The sequence below is a fragment of the Ranitomeya imitator genome, chromosome 2 (assembly GCF_032444005.1).
Source record: "Ranitomeya imitator isolate aRanImi1 chromosome 2, aRanImi1.pri, whole genome shotgun sequence".
Classification (NCBI taxonomy): Eukaryota; Metazoa; Chordata; class Amphibia; order Anura; family Dendrobatidae; genus Ranitomeya; species Ranitomeya imitator.
Window position 1 is genome coordinate 338,378,666 of NC_091283.1, and position 15,992 is coordinate 338,394,657.

A 15,992-nucleotide genomic window follows, 5' to 3' on the forward strand; every position below is an offset into this window, starting at 1 on the left:
CAAGGCGAGGTGTTACGCATTCTGGTTATACACCTAACCCTGTTTGACAATGTTTTTACTATAGATTCTGCGTATGCAGCATCAATAGTACAAAGATTGAAATTAAAAAATAATAAAAATAACGTTATTCTCACCCTCCGACCTCCCGCCCTGTCCTTAACAGTGCAAGCGGCAAGTTCGATGCAGCAGTACCTGTCGTGTCAGCGGTCTCTGCAAAATCACTGCACAACCTGATCATAAATCCCCTCTGTCCAGTGCCACTTTGGATTGGTTAAACTTGTGGACATACGTGGCTGGGCAATATAGTACTTGTCCTGTCCAATATACTACGTGTTCATGCATATTCTGTAGTAGCCGATGCGTTAGAACTGGGCCACCATCTATTTCCTTTCTAATTTTTATAAATTTTTCAATTTCAGTGGAAGATGTGAAAAAACGTTGGAGATCAGTGACCGACAGACTGATGAAGGCACAGAAGGTAGAAAGTGGCAGCTCGCCCTCAAAAAAGAGGGTGCCGTTTGCAGACCAGCTGCAATTCATTTTAACAAGCAGAAATTTGCGGCGGTAAGTTTTATATATATATATATATATATATATATTTATTGGAATTTTCCACGTTTCACAGTACTCTTGTATTGACAAAGTCTTTTTTTATTCCTTGTACAGAACTGAAGGCAATGTTAGGGCCTTAACCCCACCGGTCCAGGAAGACAACAGCCTGGAGCTGGGTGATGGAGAGGAGGTGGAGGACTATCCTATTTGCTCCTCACCAAATCCACCCTTGCCTAGGCAGTCATCATCCATGCAAGCTGCAGTTATGCCCCCCACCTGTACTGTGGCAAGTTCGTCATCTGCGGTGGATGCGGCGGTGTTGTCTTCCGCTGCTGTTCCTGCCTCTTCTGCTGCGTCCAGCTCCTTTGTTGGGGGTTCAAGGCCCACTGGGTTGGGGTCTGGTTCTGCCCGTCCTGTGCCAATGGTTAGGCCAGCACCCAAGAAGGGGAAAAAAAAGGATGGTTCGACTGGTGCCATTGAGGCACTCACAAGTCGAACCCTCAATATGATAGACCATTCATCTCCACAAGATGAAATGGATAAATTTGGATCTGTGGTAGCTAGCCGCCTAAGGTCCATGACATGGGACAGGCAGAGCCTGTGCATGACAGCAGTTAGTGCAGTCCTAATGTCTGCTGCTGTCCCATCAGCAATCCCCCCACCACAAGACATAGTGGTGGGAATTATGAAAGCATTTACGATCCCAAGTGGGCCGCCACCACCACCACCAGCAGCTGCTTCTCAAAGGTTTTTTCATGCAGCACACAGGCCCGACGCAGCTGAAGCCTATAATTCAAGCCACTGTCCAACTCGTCAAAGTTCTGACCATAATGTTTCCCAAAACACGAGTATTTCGTCGCAAGATATGTTTCCGGGGTATGGGTACGAGCCAGAGTACCAGCAATTTTGATGAATTAGGTCCTAAACCCCCCTGTCCTGTTGACAGGTTGTTCAAAAATCCATAGTTGATGCACTTTTGTCCTGTTGACAGGTTTTGATAGCGTCCATTCTTGATGGACTGTTTTGGACAATGTTTGTCCTTTTTTTCTACAAGCTACGTCTGTTACCGACGTTACATTTTTATGTGTAGTACACATATTTTGTTTTGGAAAAAAATTATACATATATTTTTGGGAAATATGTGTGTCCAGACAAAGGTCAATTTGTTTGGATTTCTGTCCCCAACCCAACTGTTCTGTTGACAGGTTGTTCACAAATCCATTGTTGATGCAGTATTTTGTCCTATTGACAGGTTGTTATATTGTCCATTTTTGATGGACTGTTCTGGACAATGTTTGTCCTTGTGTTATAATACCAACGTCATTTAAAGACGTTTTGTTTTTATGTGTAGTACACAGTGTTATTTATGAATAAAAACTAAATTTGTTTTTTGCAAAAATGTCTGGTAATTTCTTATTCTAAAAAAAGTTTATTTCAATTAGCAAATTATGAACTGTGAGTAATGGGATAATAACTGTCAGTGACTAAAGAGTAAGTTGCGGACACAAGGTTTGATTTTTCAAACAAAATTCTTATTTATTAATTCCTTTTGTTTTTTAAATGATAAAGATCAAAAGGACATTGAATGCATGGGGTTAGCCATCCAATCTGCTCAGCTGTACTGATGAAGAACACAAGGGCTGTGATTGTTTTGGGGTTAGCCATCCGATTTGCTCTTCTGAACAGGCTGACATCTTGATGGGGATTAAGTGTTCGATCTTCTCTGCTGTTCATGCTGCTCAACACCGGCACAGGAGTATTGCCAGTGCACGGCACCTTCAGGACTCATGAAGTAGTCAGTGAAGGTTTCTCGCACACGCACCCCCGAGATGGATTGCCTGCCTTGACCCAAGTTGTCCACTGCAATTAATTCAGACAGCTGTGACTCCTCAACTACCTCTGTGCTGTATTCCCGAACGTAGTTGTGGAGAACACAGCATGCCTTGATCACAGTGTCCACGGTCTCCGTATCTAGCTGGATGGCAGTGTGAAAGATCCTCCACTGACTACACATGATCCCAAAGGTGCATTCCACATATTTTCGTGCACGGCTCAGCCGATAGTTGAAAATCCTCCGCCGGTCATCCAGTGCCCTTCGTGGGTATGGGCGCAGCAGGTTAGTTTTTAAGGGAAATGCCTCATCCGATACCATCACAAAGGGTACAGGATGTGTGGAACCAGGCAAAGGTCTTGGGGCTGGGAGCGTTCCGCCATCTTGAAGAATTTGAAGTCCAATCTGTGATGATTGCAGCACCCGAGAGTCCCCAGAACTGCCATAAGCACCAACGTCGATGGCAACAAACTTGTAATGGGCATCAGCCACCGCCATCAGGACCACAGAAAAATATTTTTTATAATTAAAGAAGCGTGATCCTGATCTTGGTGGCTTCAGCACTCTCACATGTTTGCCATCGACAGCACCTATGCAGTTGGGGAAATTGGCCACAGACTGAAAGCCTGCTGCTACCTGCAGCCAAGTCTCTTCGGTTGGGCAAGGCATCACGATGGGCTGCAACTTCTGCCAGATGACGGCACATGTGCACCTCACAATTAGAGAGATGGTGGATTTGCCAACCCTAAATTGGAGGTGCAGGGATGTGTAGCTCTCTCCTGTGGCCAAAAACCTGGAAAAAAATGTGAAAAAATTAGAATATTTTAAATAATTATGAAAATATGCATGACAACATAACTAGTACGATTCAGGGGCACTAGATCTGTAAACATTGTGGCGCAGTGGCAGAAATATGGGGGCACTGGCAGCATTGGGACATAATTGCAGCATTATGGGGGCAATGGCAGCATTGTAGCGCACTGTCAGCATTATGGCGGCACTGTGGCAGCATTATAGGGGCACTAGCAGCATTGTGGCGCACTGGCAGCATTATGGCGGCACTGTGGCAGCAGCAGCATTATAGGGGCACTAACAGTATTGTGGCGCAGTGGCAGCATTATGGAGGCACTGGCAGCATTGGGACGTAATAGCAGCATTATGGAGGAACTGGCAGCATTGGGACGTAATAGCAGCATTATGGGGGCACTGTTGCAGCATTAACTATGGGGCCAATGTGTGGAGTTTTTTTTTTTATTTTTTTTTTTTTTAAAAAGGGCCTTACCGCAAGGTGATGAGCAGCCTTTCCTCAGCAGAGATTGATCTTCGCATACATGTGTCTTCGTAGCTGAGTTGTGGAGCCAGAATTATAAGAAGGCGATCAAATGCCTGAATCGTAAGCCGGCTAAACTGGATAAATTTTTCAGGAAAACTGAATGTAAAAAAAAAAAAAAATTCTCAAACCACAGATATATAACACAACAGTTTATAACATCAAAAAAAAAAAAGGTGAACACAGAAGACAATATATCATTTCTACCTATATCTTACCTCCTTAAATCTTGGTAAAGGACATGGAAGTGTCCCTTTTCCTCCCGCTCATTAATAATGGGATGAACCCACATCCGTTTTGGACGTCTTCTATTCCTTCTCCGAGATTGCTCCTATGGGAGAATATAGTATTTATTATTTACACAGAATTGTGGCACGATTCTCACGCATCGGGTATTCTAGAATATGCATGTCCCAGTAGTATATGGACAATGATGATTCAAGAATTCGCGGCAGACTGTGTCCGTCGATGTTTGATCGAGGCAACCTTTATGACATCATCATCGCCATGGCAACCATTTTGACATCAACGTCGATGTGCCCGTTGCTGATTGGCCTGGCGGCCTCGACCAATCAGAGACGCGGTATTTCAAAGTCGGTACTGTGCCCGTCGCTGATTGGTCGAGGCCTGCCTGGCGGCATCGACCATGCAGGGACACGGGATTTCAAGGACAGACAGAAATACAGACAGACAGACAGACAGACATACGGAAAAATAGACAATTACATATATATATACAGTGGGGCAAAAAAGTATTTAGTCAGTCAGCAATAGTGCAAGTTCCACCACTTAAAAAGATGAGAGGCATCTGTAATTTACATCATAGGTAGACCTCAACTATGGGAGACAAACTAAGAAAAAAAAATCCAGAAAATCACATTGTCTGTTTTTTTAACATTTTATTTGCATATTATGGTGGAAAATAAGTATTTGGTCAGAAACAAAATTTCATCTCAATACTTTGTAATATATCCTTTGTTGGCAATGACAGAGGTCAAACGTTTTCTGTAAGTCTTCACAAGGTTGCCACACACTGTTGTTGGTATGTTGGCCCATTCCTCCATGCAGATCTCCTCTAGAGCAGTGATGTTTTTGGCTTTTCGCTTGGCAACACGGACTTTCAACTCCCTCCAAAGGTTTTCTATAGGGTTGAGATCTGGAGACTGGCTAGGCCACTCCAGGACCTTGAAATGCTTCTTACGAAGCCACTCCTTCGTTGCCCTGGCGGTGTGCTTTGGATCATTGTCATGTTGAAAGACCCAGCCACTTTTCATCTTCAATGCCCTTGCTGATGGAAGGAGGTTTGCACTCAAAATCTCACGATACATGGCCCCATTCATTCTTTCATGTACCCGGATCAGTCGTCCTGGCCCCTTTGCAGAGAAACAGCCCCAAAGCATGATGTTTCCACCACCATGCTTTACAGTAGGTATGGTGTTTGATGGATGCAACTCAGTATTCTTTTTCCTCCAAACACGACAAGTTGTGTTTCTACCAAACAGTTCCAGTTTGGTTTCATCAGACCATAGGACATTCTCCCAAAACTCCTCTGGATCATCCAAATGCTCTCTAGCAAACTTCAGACGGGCCCGGACATGTACTGGCTTAAGCAGTGGGACACGTCTGGCACTGCAGGATCTGAGTCCATGGTGGCGTAGTGTGTTACTTATGGTAGGCCTTGTTACATTGGTCCCAGCTCTCTGCAGTTCATTCACTAGGTCCCCCCGCGTGGTTCTGGGATTTTTGCTCACCGTTCTTGTGATCATTCTGACCCCACGGGGTGGGATTTTGCGTGGAGCCCCAGATCGAGGGAGATTATCAGTGGTCTTGTATGTCTTCCATTTTCTAATTATTGCTCCCACTGTTGATTTCTTCACTCCAAGCTGGTTGGCTATTGCAGATTCAGTCTTCCCAGCCTGGTGCAGGGCTACAATTTTGTTTCTGGTGTCCTTTGACAGCTCTTTGGTCTTCACCATAGTGGAGTTTGGAGTCAGACTGTTTGAGGGTGTGCACAGGTGTCTTTTTATACTGATAATAAGTTTAAACAGGTGCCATTACTACAGTTAATGAGTGGAGGAAAGAGGAGACTCTTAAAGAAGAAGTTACAGGTCTGTGAGAGCCAGAAATCTTGATTGTTTGTTTCTGACCAAATACTTATTTTCCACCATAATATGCAAAAAAAATGATAAAAAAACAGACAATGTGATTTTCTGGATTTTTTTTTCTCAGTTTGTCTCCCATAGTTGAGGTCTACCTATGATGTAAATTACAGACGCCTCTCATCTTTTTAAGTGGTGGAACTTGCACTATTGCTGACTGACTAAATACTTTTTTGCCCCACTGTATATGGTACTGTACAACGCATAGACAATCGCTGCTAAGGCTACTTTCACTTCCATCAGTACTGTTCCGTCGCAATACACTGACGCCGACATACCCATGGACGTTGTGAAATAACTGCATGACGTGGGCAGCAGATGTATTTTTTATACACATCCGCTGCCCATTCTGCAGTCTGGGGAGGAGGGGGTGTATTTTCTGGTGCACATGAGCAGTCAAAAATGGCGGATGCGATGCACCAAGAAAAACATATAGGTAAGGATTTTACGTGTCGACGGTCTGCCAAAAAAAGACACATACATCGCACAATGGATGCAACGTACGGCAAAACATCGCAAACCATTGCTAATACAAGTGTATGGGAAAATAAAATCCTGCAAGCACATATGCAGGATCCGTTTTATCCCAAAACGACAGATTGCGAGGAAGCGTTACGGAAGTGGGAAGTAGCCGATCAGCAGCAACAGAAACACTACAAATCCACAGCATAGTCCGCATAGTGTGCACATCTAATGACATTATATTACCTGCTCAGTGTGGTGGTGCAGCAAAATCAGTGCCGTCAGCAACAAAAGATGGTTTTGTTGTGGCGAAAGACGCCAATGGGGCTGAACGTGCGGCATGTTGAAAGCAGCAAAAAAGCAAAATGGAGAAGCGAGGATGGAACAGGAAATGACCTGTGAGAGTCTCTTTTTTTCCTTTTTTTTTTAACCAACTTTATTTGTTATTAAAAACGCTTAAAAACGCATTAAAAACGCTAGAAAAAAACGCATCAAAAACGCACCTAAAACGCATGCGGATTTCCGGAAGAAAACATCAGGTTTTCTTCAGGAAAATTGCATGAAAAATCTGCACACATTCCTGAACGTGTGCACATAGCCTTAAGGATATGTTACAGCCAAGATCCTCATATGTTTTGAGGAGATTTTCCACCAACTCTTCATAGTTATCTGCTTTTGAGTTTTCTAAAAAAAATTAGTTACCACTAATGTGAATGCTACCAATGCAGCCTTTTTCTTCCCCTGCAACAAATGGAGAAACTCCTCATCTTGATGAAGCTTACTGTCACGCTCGGACAGTAGTAAGTCTGGAGTATTAGAGGAGGGATTTCCATATCTCCTTAGGTTTTTTTCTGTCTGGGGTAGCCAAGCTATGAAGTAATAATCAGAGAGACAGACTGCTTGTTGTCTTTCCAAATAGTCTCTGTTTAATGAATTGATAGGGTGGTCTTTTATATGACAATATAAAAGGGAAATGAGGCATTACACAATGATCTGGCATAAATATGAGTTATTCAATGGGTTGTCAAACACATCCTGGGATATGAGATATAGAACATAAGAAAATGTGGAGGAACTTTCCAGAACTGTCCATATGTCAGAGTGACCTGGCTCAAAAGTGGAACTTCTCAAGAGAATTTGGGCTGAGTCCACAGAATTTGGAAAAAAACAATATGCCCTAGACCAATTTTTGCCATCAGGCCATAAAAATATCGACATGTAGACAGATGATAACTGGAACATAGGCCATAACTAAAAGGGCACACTTACCCCCACGAACACCCACCCAGAGCAATAAGAGCAAATTACACAGAATAATGAACATGTATATTACTCCATAATAAATCACATATTGTGGTCTGCGCTACAGGTATAACACTACTGGCCCTATATGGTAAGTATAAAGCTTATGGTGAATCACATAATGCATCCCCAGCAAAAAACAATGGTTACCAGTGGAAAGATTACATTTAAATAAAGTGCAGAGTGCGCCGCTCCTGGAAGGGGCCAAGAGGGGTGTGTGCGCCTTCATCAAGGGGCACACGCAACCCTTCTCTGGTGCTCCTCTTATATTTACTGCCACCATTCACATCAATCTGTGCGGTGTCACCTGACCGGAAGTCATGTCCACGGCCGGAGGTGACGCGCGTGTCACTATGACTACTGCGACGCCCCCCAGCATCGGCATGCAGCGAGGTGTATCACCGCATAGAGACGCCGAAAGCCAGGAGGGGGCACCGAGGCAGAGCCAACTCGTGTGTACAGGCAGGGGGCATACTGACGGTACAGGGATAGCGGTAAGAGTATGAGAATGAATGAACAGACTGGAAAGCCTCCCTCAATTAAAAAAAGATTTATTACACACGGTAAAGAGACAGGTGAATTACACATAATATATCCATATAATAGCAGCATTTTTACAACAATAAAGAGACATGAATCATCGCAATATCCGTCTCCAAATCCACAAGATCTTCATAAAGGAGGTTATCAAATTCTGGTCTTCACTGAAGAGATCTTAAACCGAAGCCAATATAGACAAAATCACCTAGGCTGTAGAAACTACAGCACAAGAGACAAACAAAATTAATATCCAAGTAAAAAATGACATAATGAAAATAAATACATATAGAGATATATATAAAAGCAAAAATACACAAGTGATCACAGAAAAAGGGCATAATTTATATTTTCATTGATTCCAGATGGATGTAATGTGCACAAAGTCCAAGTTCATCTGGACTCCAACTGGGCAAATTTCCTAGAGACACCTCCCCCAAAGGCACCCCCCCAAATATTACCATCAATCATGTCAATCCCTGAGAAGGCTGCCATCACACCCATGATGAAGTTTAAAGTGACGAGGAATTGTTTTGAGTGTGGATGTATCCACATTGGTCGCAGCTGCAGCTAATCAGAGTACGTGCTCCCTTGTGCGCACCTTTAATTGGCGTGTTGTGAAACCCACATACATTTTCACACAGGGACACGTAGCGTAATAAATGACAGTACTTGTGCATGTGATTTTTTTCTTATAAGTTCGTGATTGATTAGCATTTGAAAATGTATCACTGCGTTCAATGATCGGACATGCTATGCAGCGACACACGGGACACATCCACACCTCACAGCCATGGTACTCAAAAAGGTTTTTGTTGGTTCGCCCATATAATGGCTGTGCACAAAATATCACGAAGATTCCATGACGTGGCAAGATGGCAGCCCTCTCAGGTAGGAACCTCGAGATAACCGGATCGGCTTTTGAGAATAGGCCAAGATTTATCAAGTGCCTTCCTCAATAATGGAAACTGGGAATGATAATTGGTTATAAATTGGACAATATCATTGTCCCCTTTAACCTGAGTGTTATAGAGGAGATTGTGTCTCGTGGAATTTTTTGCCCTTTTTTGTAATCCACTTGCTGTAACCACGTTCAATTAAGCAGAGTGTAAGGTCATATGCTTGGATAAGGAAGTCACTCTCCGTAGAACATAGTCTACGGAGACACAAAAATTGTCCTGTAGGAACACATTGAATAACATGACTAGGGTGGGAGTAGAAGGCATGCAAAAGCATATTTGTGGCGGTCTCTTTACAAAAAATATTTGTCTGTAGCTCATCATTACCATCCCTTTTAAGTTTAGCATCAAGAAATTCAATTTCATTAAAGTTCCTTTGGTAAGTAAGATGAATGTTGCAGTCATTATTATTCAAAAAAAGAAAAAATTATTTCAAAGAATCCGCTGACCCCTGCCAGATCAGCAATATGTCATCAATGTACCACATCCAAGATAGGACACGGCACATTGACGACAGCTGATCTGACAGGAGGAGGTCCCTCTCCCACAACCCCAGGAAAAGATTAGCATATGCAGGTGCATACGATGCCCCCCATAGCTGTCCCCTGGACCTGCAGGAAGAAGGACCCCTTAAAAACAAAAAAATTGTGTGAGCGTGAACTCAAGTAATTAAAGTACCACATTTTTTCTATCAACTGGGAGGACTGATGTACCTAAGAACTCAATAGCTCTCAACCCATCCTTATGTTGTATGCTGCCCTCAGTCACTGGCTTTACCATTCTGGTGGAGAAAATTGCGCGGGAGCCCACACCAAATTTTTTTGCGATTTAACCCTTTAATTTAATAGCTAGAGCGCCCAAATTTTGCACATAAACACTACTAACATTAGTAGTGTGCAATACGCAAGTAAAAAAAATTACCGGCTTTTAAGCTATCTAGCGCTGTATGAAATATTAATATATATATACATATATGTGTCTCACTAACATATATATATGTATATACCCCTATACTATGTGTAGACATTTATCTTAGCTATTCTATTCCAACCTGTCAGTGTGATTTTACTGTACACCGCACTGAATTGCCGGCTTTTCTATAGAACACCGCTGCGTATTTCTCGCAAGTCACACTGCTGGTCCACCTGTAATCTGTATTTTTCTCGCCCCCATAGACTTTCATTGGCGTATATTTTGCGCAATACGGTGACAAACGCAGCATGCTGCAATTTTCTACAGCCATAGAAGACCATATAATACGGATCAGTAAAATACGGCTGATAGGAGCTGGGGCATAGAAAATCATTGTACTGTATGCAATCCGTATTTTCTGCACCTCTCTTACGTCCGTTAAACACGCTAGTGTGAGGCCGACCTAACAGTCTATTATGCTTCGTTTGCTAAAAATATTCGTCTGGTTAATTAAGATAAAATGCTGCATGTCTTCGCAATGCCAAAAATAAAAAAAAATGTTTTTAAAAAACTTAAAAATATATGTATAAGTTCAAATACCACCCTTTTGCCCCATTTAAAATAAAACTATAAAAAAAAATCAAAACATACTTATTTGGTATTGCTGCACTCAGAATTGCCCCATCAATCAATATAAAACAAAGAATTAACCCGATCGCTAAACGGCGCAATGAGACAAATCAAAACGCCTGAAGTACGCTTTTTTGGTCGCCGCAACATTGCATTAAGATGCAATAATGGGCGATCAAAAGATTGCATCTGCGCCAAAATGGTATTCCCTTAAAAAGGTCAGCTCGGCACACAAAAATGAGCCCACACCCAACCCGAGATCATGAAAAATGGAGATACGACGGGTATCGGAAAATGGTGCAATTCTTTTATACTTTACCTAACAAAGATGAGTTATTTTTACTGATAATTGTTTGTTTTGGGTTGTTTATTTTCTGCTGGTATTTGGTTTATTCTAAAAAACTCCCATGTAATATTCTCACCTTGAATTTATTCCATAAAACTCCCATATAATATTCCATCCTTAACGCCTTCACCCCGAAGCCTGTTTTCAACTTCCTGACCAGGCCATTTTTTTCAATTCTGACCACTGTCACTTTGAGGTCATAACTCTGAAACGCTTCAACGGATCCTGGTGATTCTGAGAATGTTTTCTTGTGACATATTGTACATTATGATAGTGGTAAAATTTATTCGATTTGACTTGCGTTTATTTGTGAAAAAAAATGGAAATTTGGCGAAAATTTTGAAAATTTAGCCATTTTTAAAATTTTAGTTTTTGTGCCCTTAAATTAGAGAGTCATATCATACAAAATAGTTAACAAATAACATTACCCACATGTCTGCTTTACATTAGCACAGTTTTGGAAACATAATTTTTTTGTTAGGAAGTCATAAGGGTTAAAAATTGACCAGCGATTTCTAATTTTTACAACAAAATTTGCAAAACCATTTTTTTTAGGGACCATCTCACACTTGAAGTAACTTTGAGGGGTCTATATGACAGAAAATGCCCAAAAGTGACACCATTCTAAAAACTGTACCCCTCAAGGTACTCAAAACCACATTCAAAAAGTTAACAGGAGAAATTGGACCACAAAAGTCATTGTACAATTGGTTCTGAGCACGCTGATACCCAATATGTGGGGGTAAACCGCTGTTTGGGCGCATGGCAGAGCTCGGAAGGGAAGCAGCACCATTTGACTTTTCAATTTAAAATTTGCTGGAATTGAGATCGGACACCATGTCGCGTTTGGAGAGCCTCTGATGTGCCTAAACAGTGGAAACCCCCCACAAGTGACACCATTTTGGAAAGTAGACCCCCTAAGGAACTAATCTAGATGTGTGGTGAGCACTTTGAACCTCCAAGTGCTTCACAGACGTTTATAATGTAGAGCCGTAAAAAAAAAATCATATTTTTTCACAAAAAATGATCTTTTCACCCCAAATTTTTTATTTTCCCAAGGGTAGCAGGACAAATTGGACCCCAAAAGTTGTTGTGCAATTTGTCCTGAGTACGCTGATACCCCGTGTGTGGGCGCATGGCAGAGCTCGAAAGGGAAGGAGCGCCGTTTGACTTTTCAATGCAAAATTGGCTGGAATTGAAATTAGACACCATGTCGCATTTGGAGAGCCCCTGATGTGCCTAAACAGTGGAATCCCCCCACAAGTGACACCATTTTGGAAAGTAGAACCCCTACGGAACTTATCTAGATGTGAGGTGAGCACTTTGAACCCCCTATTGTTTCACTAAAGTTTAGAATGTAGAGCCGTGAAAATTAAAAAATCATTTTTCCTTTCTAACAGGCCAAATTGGACTTCAAAAGTTGTTGTCCAATTTGTCCTGAGTACGCTGATACCCCATATGTGGGGGGGGAACCACTGTTTGGGCGCACGGCAGAGCTCGGAAGGGAAGGAGCGCCGTTTGGAATGCAGGCTTAGATGGATTGGTGCACAGGCATCACGTTGCATTTGTAGAGCCCCTGATGTACCTAAAGAGTAGAAACCCCCACAAGTGACCCCATATTGGAAACTAGACCCCCCAAGAAATCTAGATGTGTTGTGAGAACTTTGAATGCCCAAGTGTTTCACTACAGTTTATAACACAGAGCCATGAAAATAAAATATCCTTTTCCCACAAAAAATTATTTTTTAGCCCCCGGTTTTGTATTTTAACAAAGGGTAACAGGAGAAATTGGACCCCAAAATTTGTTGTCCAATTTGTCCTGAGTACGCTGATACCCTGTATGTGGGGGTAAACCCCTGTTTGAGCGCACGGGAGCACTCGGAAGGGAAGGAGCACTGTTTTAGTTTTTCAACGCAGAATTGGCTGGAATTGTGATCGGACGCCATGTCGCGTTTGGAGAGCCCCTGATGTGCCTAAACAGTGGAAACCCCCCAATTCTAACTGAAACCCTAACCCAAACATATCTCTAACCCTAATCCCAACCATAACCCTAACCACACCCCTAACCCTTGTCCCAACCCTAATCCCAACTGTGAATGTAATCCAAATCCTAACTTTAGCCCCAACCCTAACCCTAACTTTAGCCCCTAGTCCCAACCCTAAGCCGAACCCTAACTTTAGCCCCAACCCTAACTTTAGCCCCAACCCTAACCCTAATGGGAAAATGGAAATAAATACATTTTTTAAAGTTTTATTACTTTTCCCTAACTAAGGGGATGATGAAGGGGGGTTTGATTTACTTTTATAGTGTTTTTTTGGCGGATTTTTATGATTGGCAGCCGTCACACACTGAAAGACGCTTTTTGCATCACCGCATTTTGAGAGCTATAATTTATCCATATTTTGGCCCACAGAGTTATGTGAGGTCTTGTTTTTTTGCGGGACGAGTTGACGTTTTTATTGGTACCATTTTCGGGCACATGACATTTTATCGCTTTTTATTCCAATTTTTGGGAGGCAGAATTAACAAAAAACAGCAATTCCTGAATTTCTATTAGGGGGGCGTTTATACCGTTCCACGTGTGGTAAAATTGATAAAGCAGCTTTATTCTTCAGGACAGTACGATTACAGCGATACCTAATTTTTATCATTTTATTATCTTTTGGCCCTCTTTGCAATAAAAACTATTTTATATAAAAAATAATTGGTTTTGCATCGCTTTATTCTGAGAGCTATAACTTTTTTATTTTTCTGCCGATGATGCTGTATGGCGGCTTTTTTTTGCGGGACAAGATGATGTTTTCAGCAGTACCATGTTTATTTATATCCGGCTTTTTGATCGCGTGTGATTCCACTTTTTGTTCACCGGTATGATAATAAAGCGTTGTTTTTTGCCTCGCTTTTTATTTATTTTTTTGCGGTGTCCACTGAATGGGTTAGCTAGTGGGATAGTTTTATAGAGCGGGTCGTTACGGACGCAGCGATACCAAATATGTGTACTTTTATTGTTTGTTTTTTTATTTACATAAATAAATGGATTTATTGGGAATTATTTTTTTTCTTTATTTGGTTTTTTTTTTTTACTTTCTAACATTGTCCCAGGGTGGGACATCACTATATTAGATCAGATCGCTGATCTGACACTTTGCATAGCACTGTGTCAGATCAGCGATCTGACAGGCAGTACAAGAGGTTTTCCGGCGCTTGCTCTGAGCAGGCGCCGGCTAGCCATCTCACTTCAGGACCCGGAAGGAGCCCCGCGGCCATTTTGGATCTGGGGACTCCTTCCAGAACACGGAACAATGCAATCGCATCTTGTTCCGAGGGGAGAGCGCAGGGAGCCCCCGTCCCTGCGCGATGCCCCTCTATGTCGCTGTCACTACTGACAGCGGCATCAGAGGGGTTAAATGCCCATGATCGGCGCTAGCGCCGATCGTGGGCATTGCTGCAGGGTATCAGCTGTCATATACAGCTGACACCCGCACGCGATCGCCGCAGCGCTCAGCGTGAGGCTGCGCGATCGTGCCGCCGTACTAGTACTGCGTTTTGCGGGAACACAGTTCCCGCAGAGCAGTACTAGTATGGCACATGTGGGGAAGGGATAAACCCAAGCCGCTGTTTTTGTACAATTTGTAATTAATATATATAGGTTCTCCCGGTCTGAGTTATTTTTGATGGTCAACAAAATATGATTATCCAGTAATTAATTTCTCACTCTCGGTATGATAATGACTTTTCTCTGTGTGGGATTATTGATGTTTAAAAAGGTTGTCCACTAGTTGGACAACCCCTTCTCATTCCTCATGTTTGGTTCTTTTAAAATAAAAACACTTATACAAAACTCCCATGCTGGCACCGTTTCAGCACTTGCGTTCTTGGTTCTCTTTGGAAGTTTTTACGTCATGTGAGCCCTGTGCCCAATCAGCGCTGGTGTCACTGTCCCCACCTTCGGACAAATCGAGCATCATGAGGAAGTCAGAGAGCAGCTACAGCCCTGGCTTCCTGTTGATATTCAATACGTCCGAAGACGGTAACAGTGAAGCTGGGGCTGATTGGGCGCAGGGCTCGAGTGATGTGACAAACTCACATAAGCCCCAGGGTACTGAGTCTCAACACCTTTGAAGCAGAGGCCATGCAACAGCAGAGTATGAGTGTTTATATTTTAATGAGGCCAAAGATCAGGAATAAGTTTACTAAGAAAAAAAAATTATACACTGTATGTATATAATTATCCCTTGATTAGAAGATTCACTGACAAAAGGATTAAACTAAACTTTATTAATTCCAAATGTAAAACTATACCCACAATTCACCCCCTGAAGGTTAGTCAGAAGGTGACTAATAGAAAAAACATTTACCCCACATATCAGTATATAAGGTGAGGTGAGGTGACATATACACACTCGCTCTCCAAGCCTCTCATTTCTATGGGTTTTGTCGTCCTCACCAAAGGCGACTTATTAGGAGACTATTTAATATTAACCTATATTCAAGCGAGACTAGACGAAGAAAACCCTAAAATCATCTATCATGTTATCCGAAACAGTCGGAAAACTAAATATATATAGGCAGATCCCAGACTTCAAACTATATACTTTATAGGCCACTTCAGTGTCAGGAATTTTTTGTTCTTGATTTCTTTTAGTGTTTCCTAAAGCCAGAAAGTTGCCATTTGAAATGTTTTGTGCCATGTCTGTGATCTGCTTTTTTTTCTACAAAATTAAACACCTGGATGAACATCCTCCAAGGCCGGTGCTTCCATAATTTTTGCAAGGGGTTGTATAACAAATTTTAATGGGCAACGCAGTCCAACAGTGATTCAATAATCTGATGTACTCTAATGATTCTACCGGTTCACTGTCGGACTTCCATACTGTAGTGCCACCGTGTCACGCAGGGGGCAATCCGGCAATCCAACCTACTACAGTGATTCTGCCCGGTTATGCGTATTGCCGGTCACTGTGCTCCTTG

At 42.3% G+C, this 15,992-nt stretch overlaps 1 protein-coding gene across 2 annotated transcripts; it reads right to left on the minus strand.

The window, feature by feature from the left end:
- Window positions 1–2,137: 2,137 nt before the first annotated feature.
- LOC138663661 (uncharacterized) lies at window positions 2,138–6,672 on the minus strand. Of its 2 annotated transcripts, XM_069749944.1 has the most exons (4): window positions 6,581–6,672; window positions 3,932–4,044; window positions 3,666–3,812; window positions 2,138–3,176 (listed from the first exon to the last, which is right to left on the minus strand). In XM_069749944.1, exons 2-4 carry the CDS (start codon window positions 4,003–4,005, stop codon window positions 2,258–2,260), a joined length of 1,140 nt encoding a protein of 379 aa, XP_069606045.1. In that variant the 5' UTR covers window positions 4,006–4,044; window positions 6,581–6,672; the 3' UTR covers window positions 2,138–2,257. The 2 variants fall into 2 exon arrangements, with proteins under 2 accessions (XP_069606045.1, XP_069606046.1); XM_069749945.1 differs by lacking the exon at window positions 6,581–6,672 and having other exon boundaries at window positions 3,921–4,040.
- Between the last annotated feature and the right edge of the window lie 9,320 nt (window positions 6,673–15,992).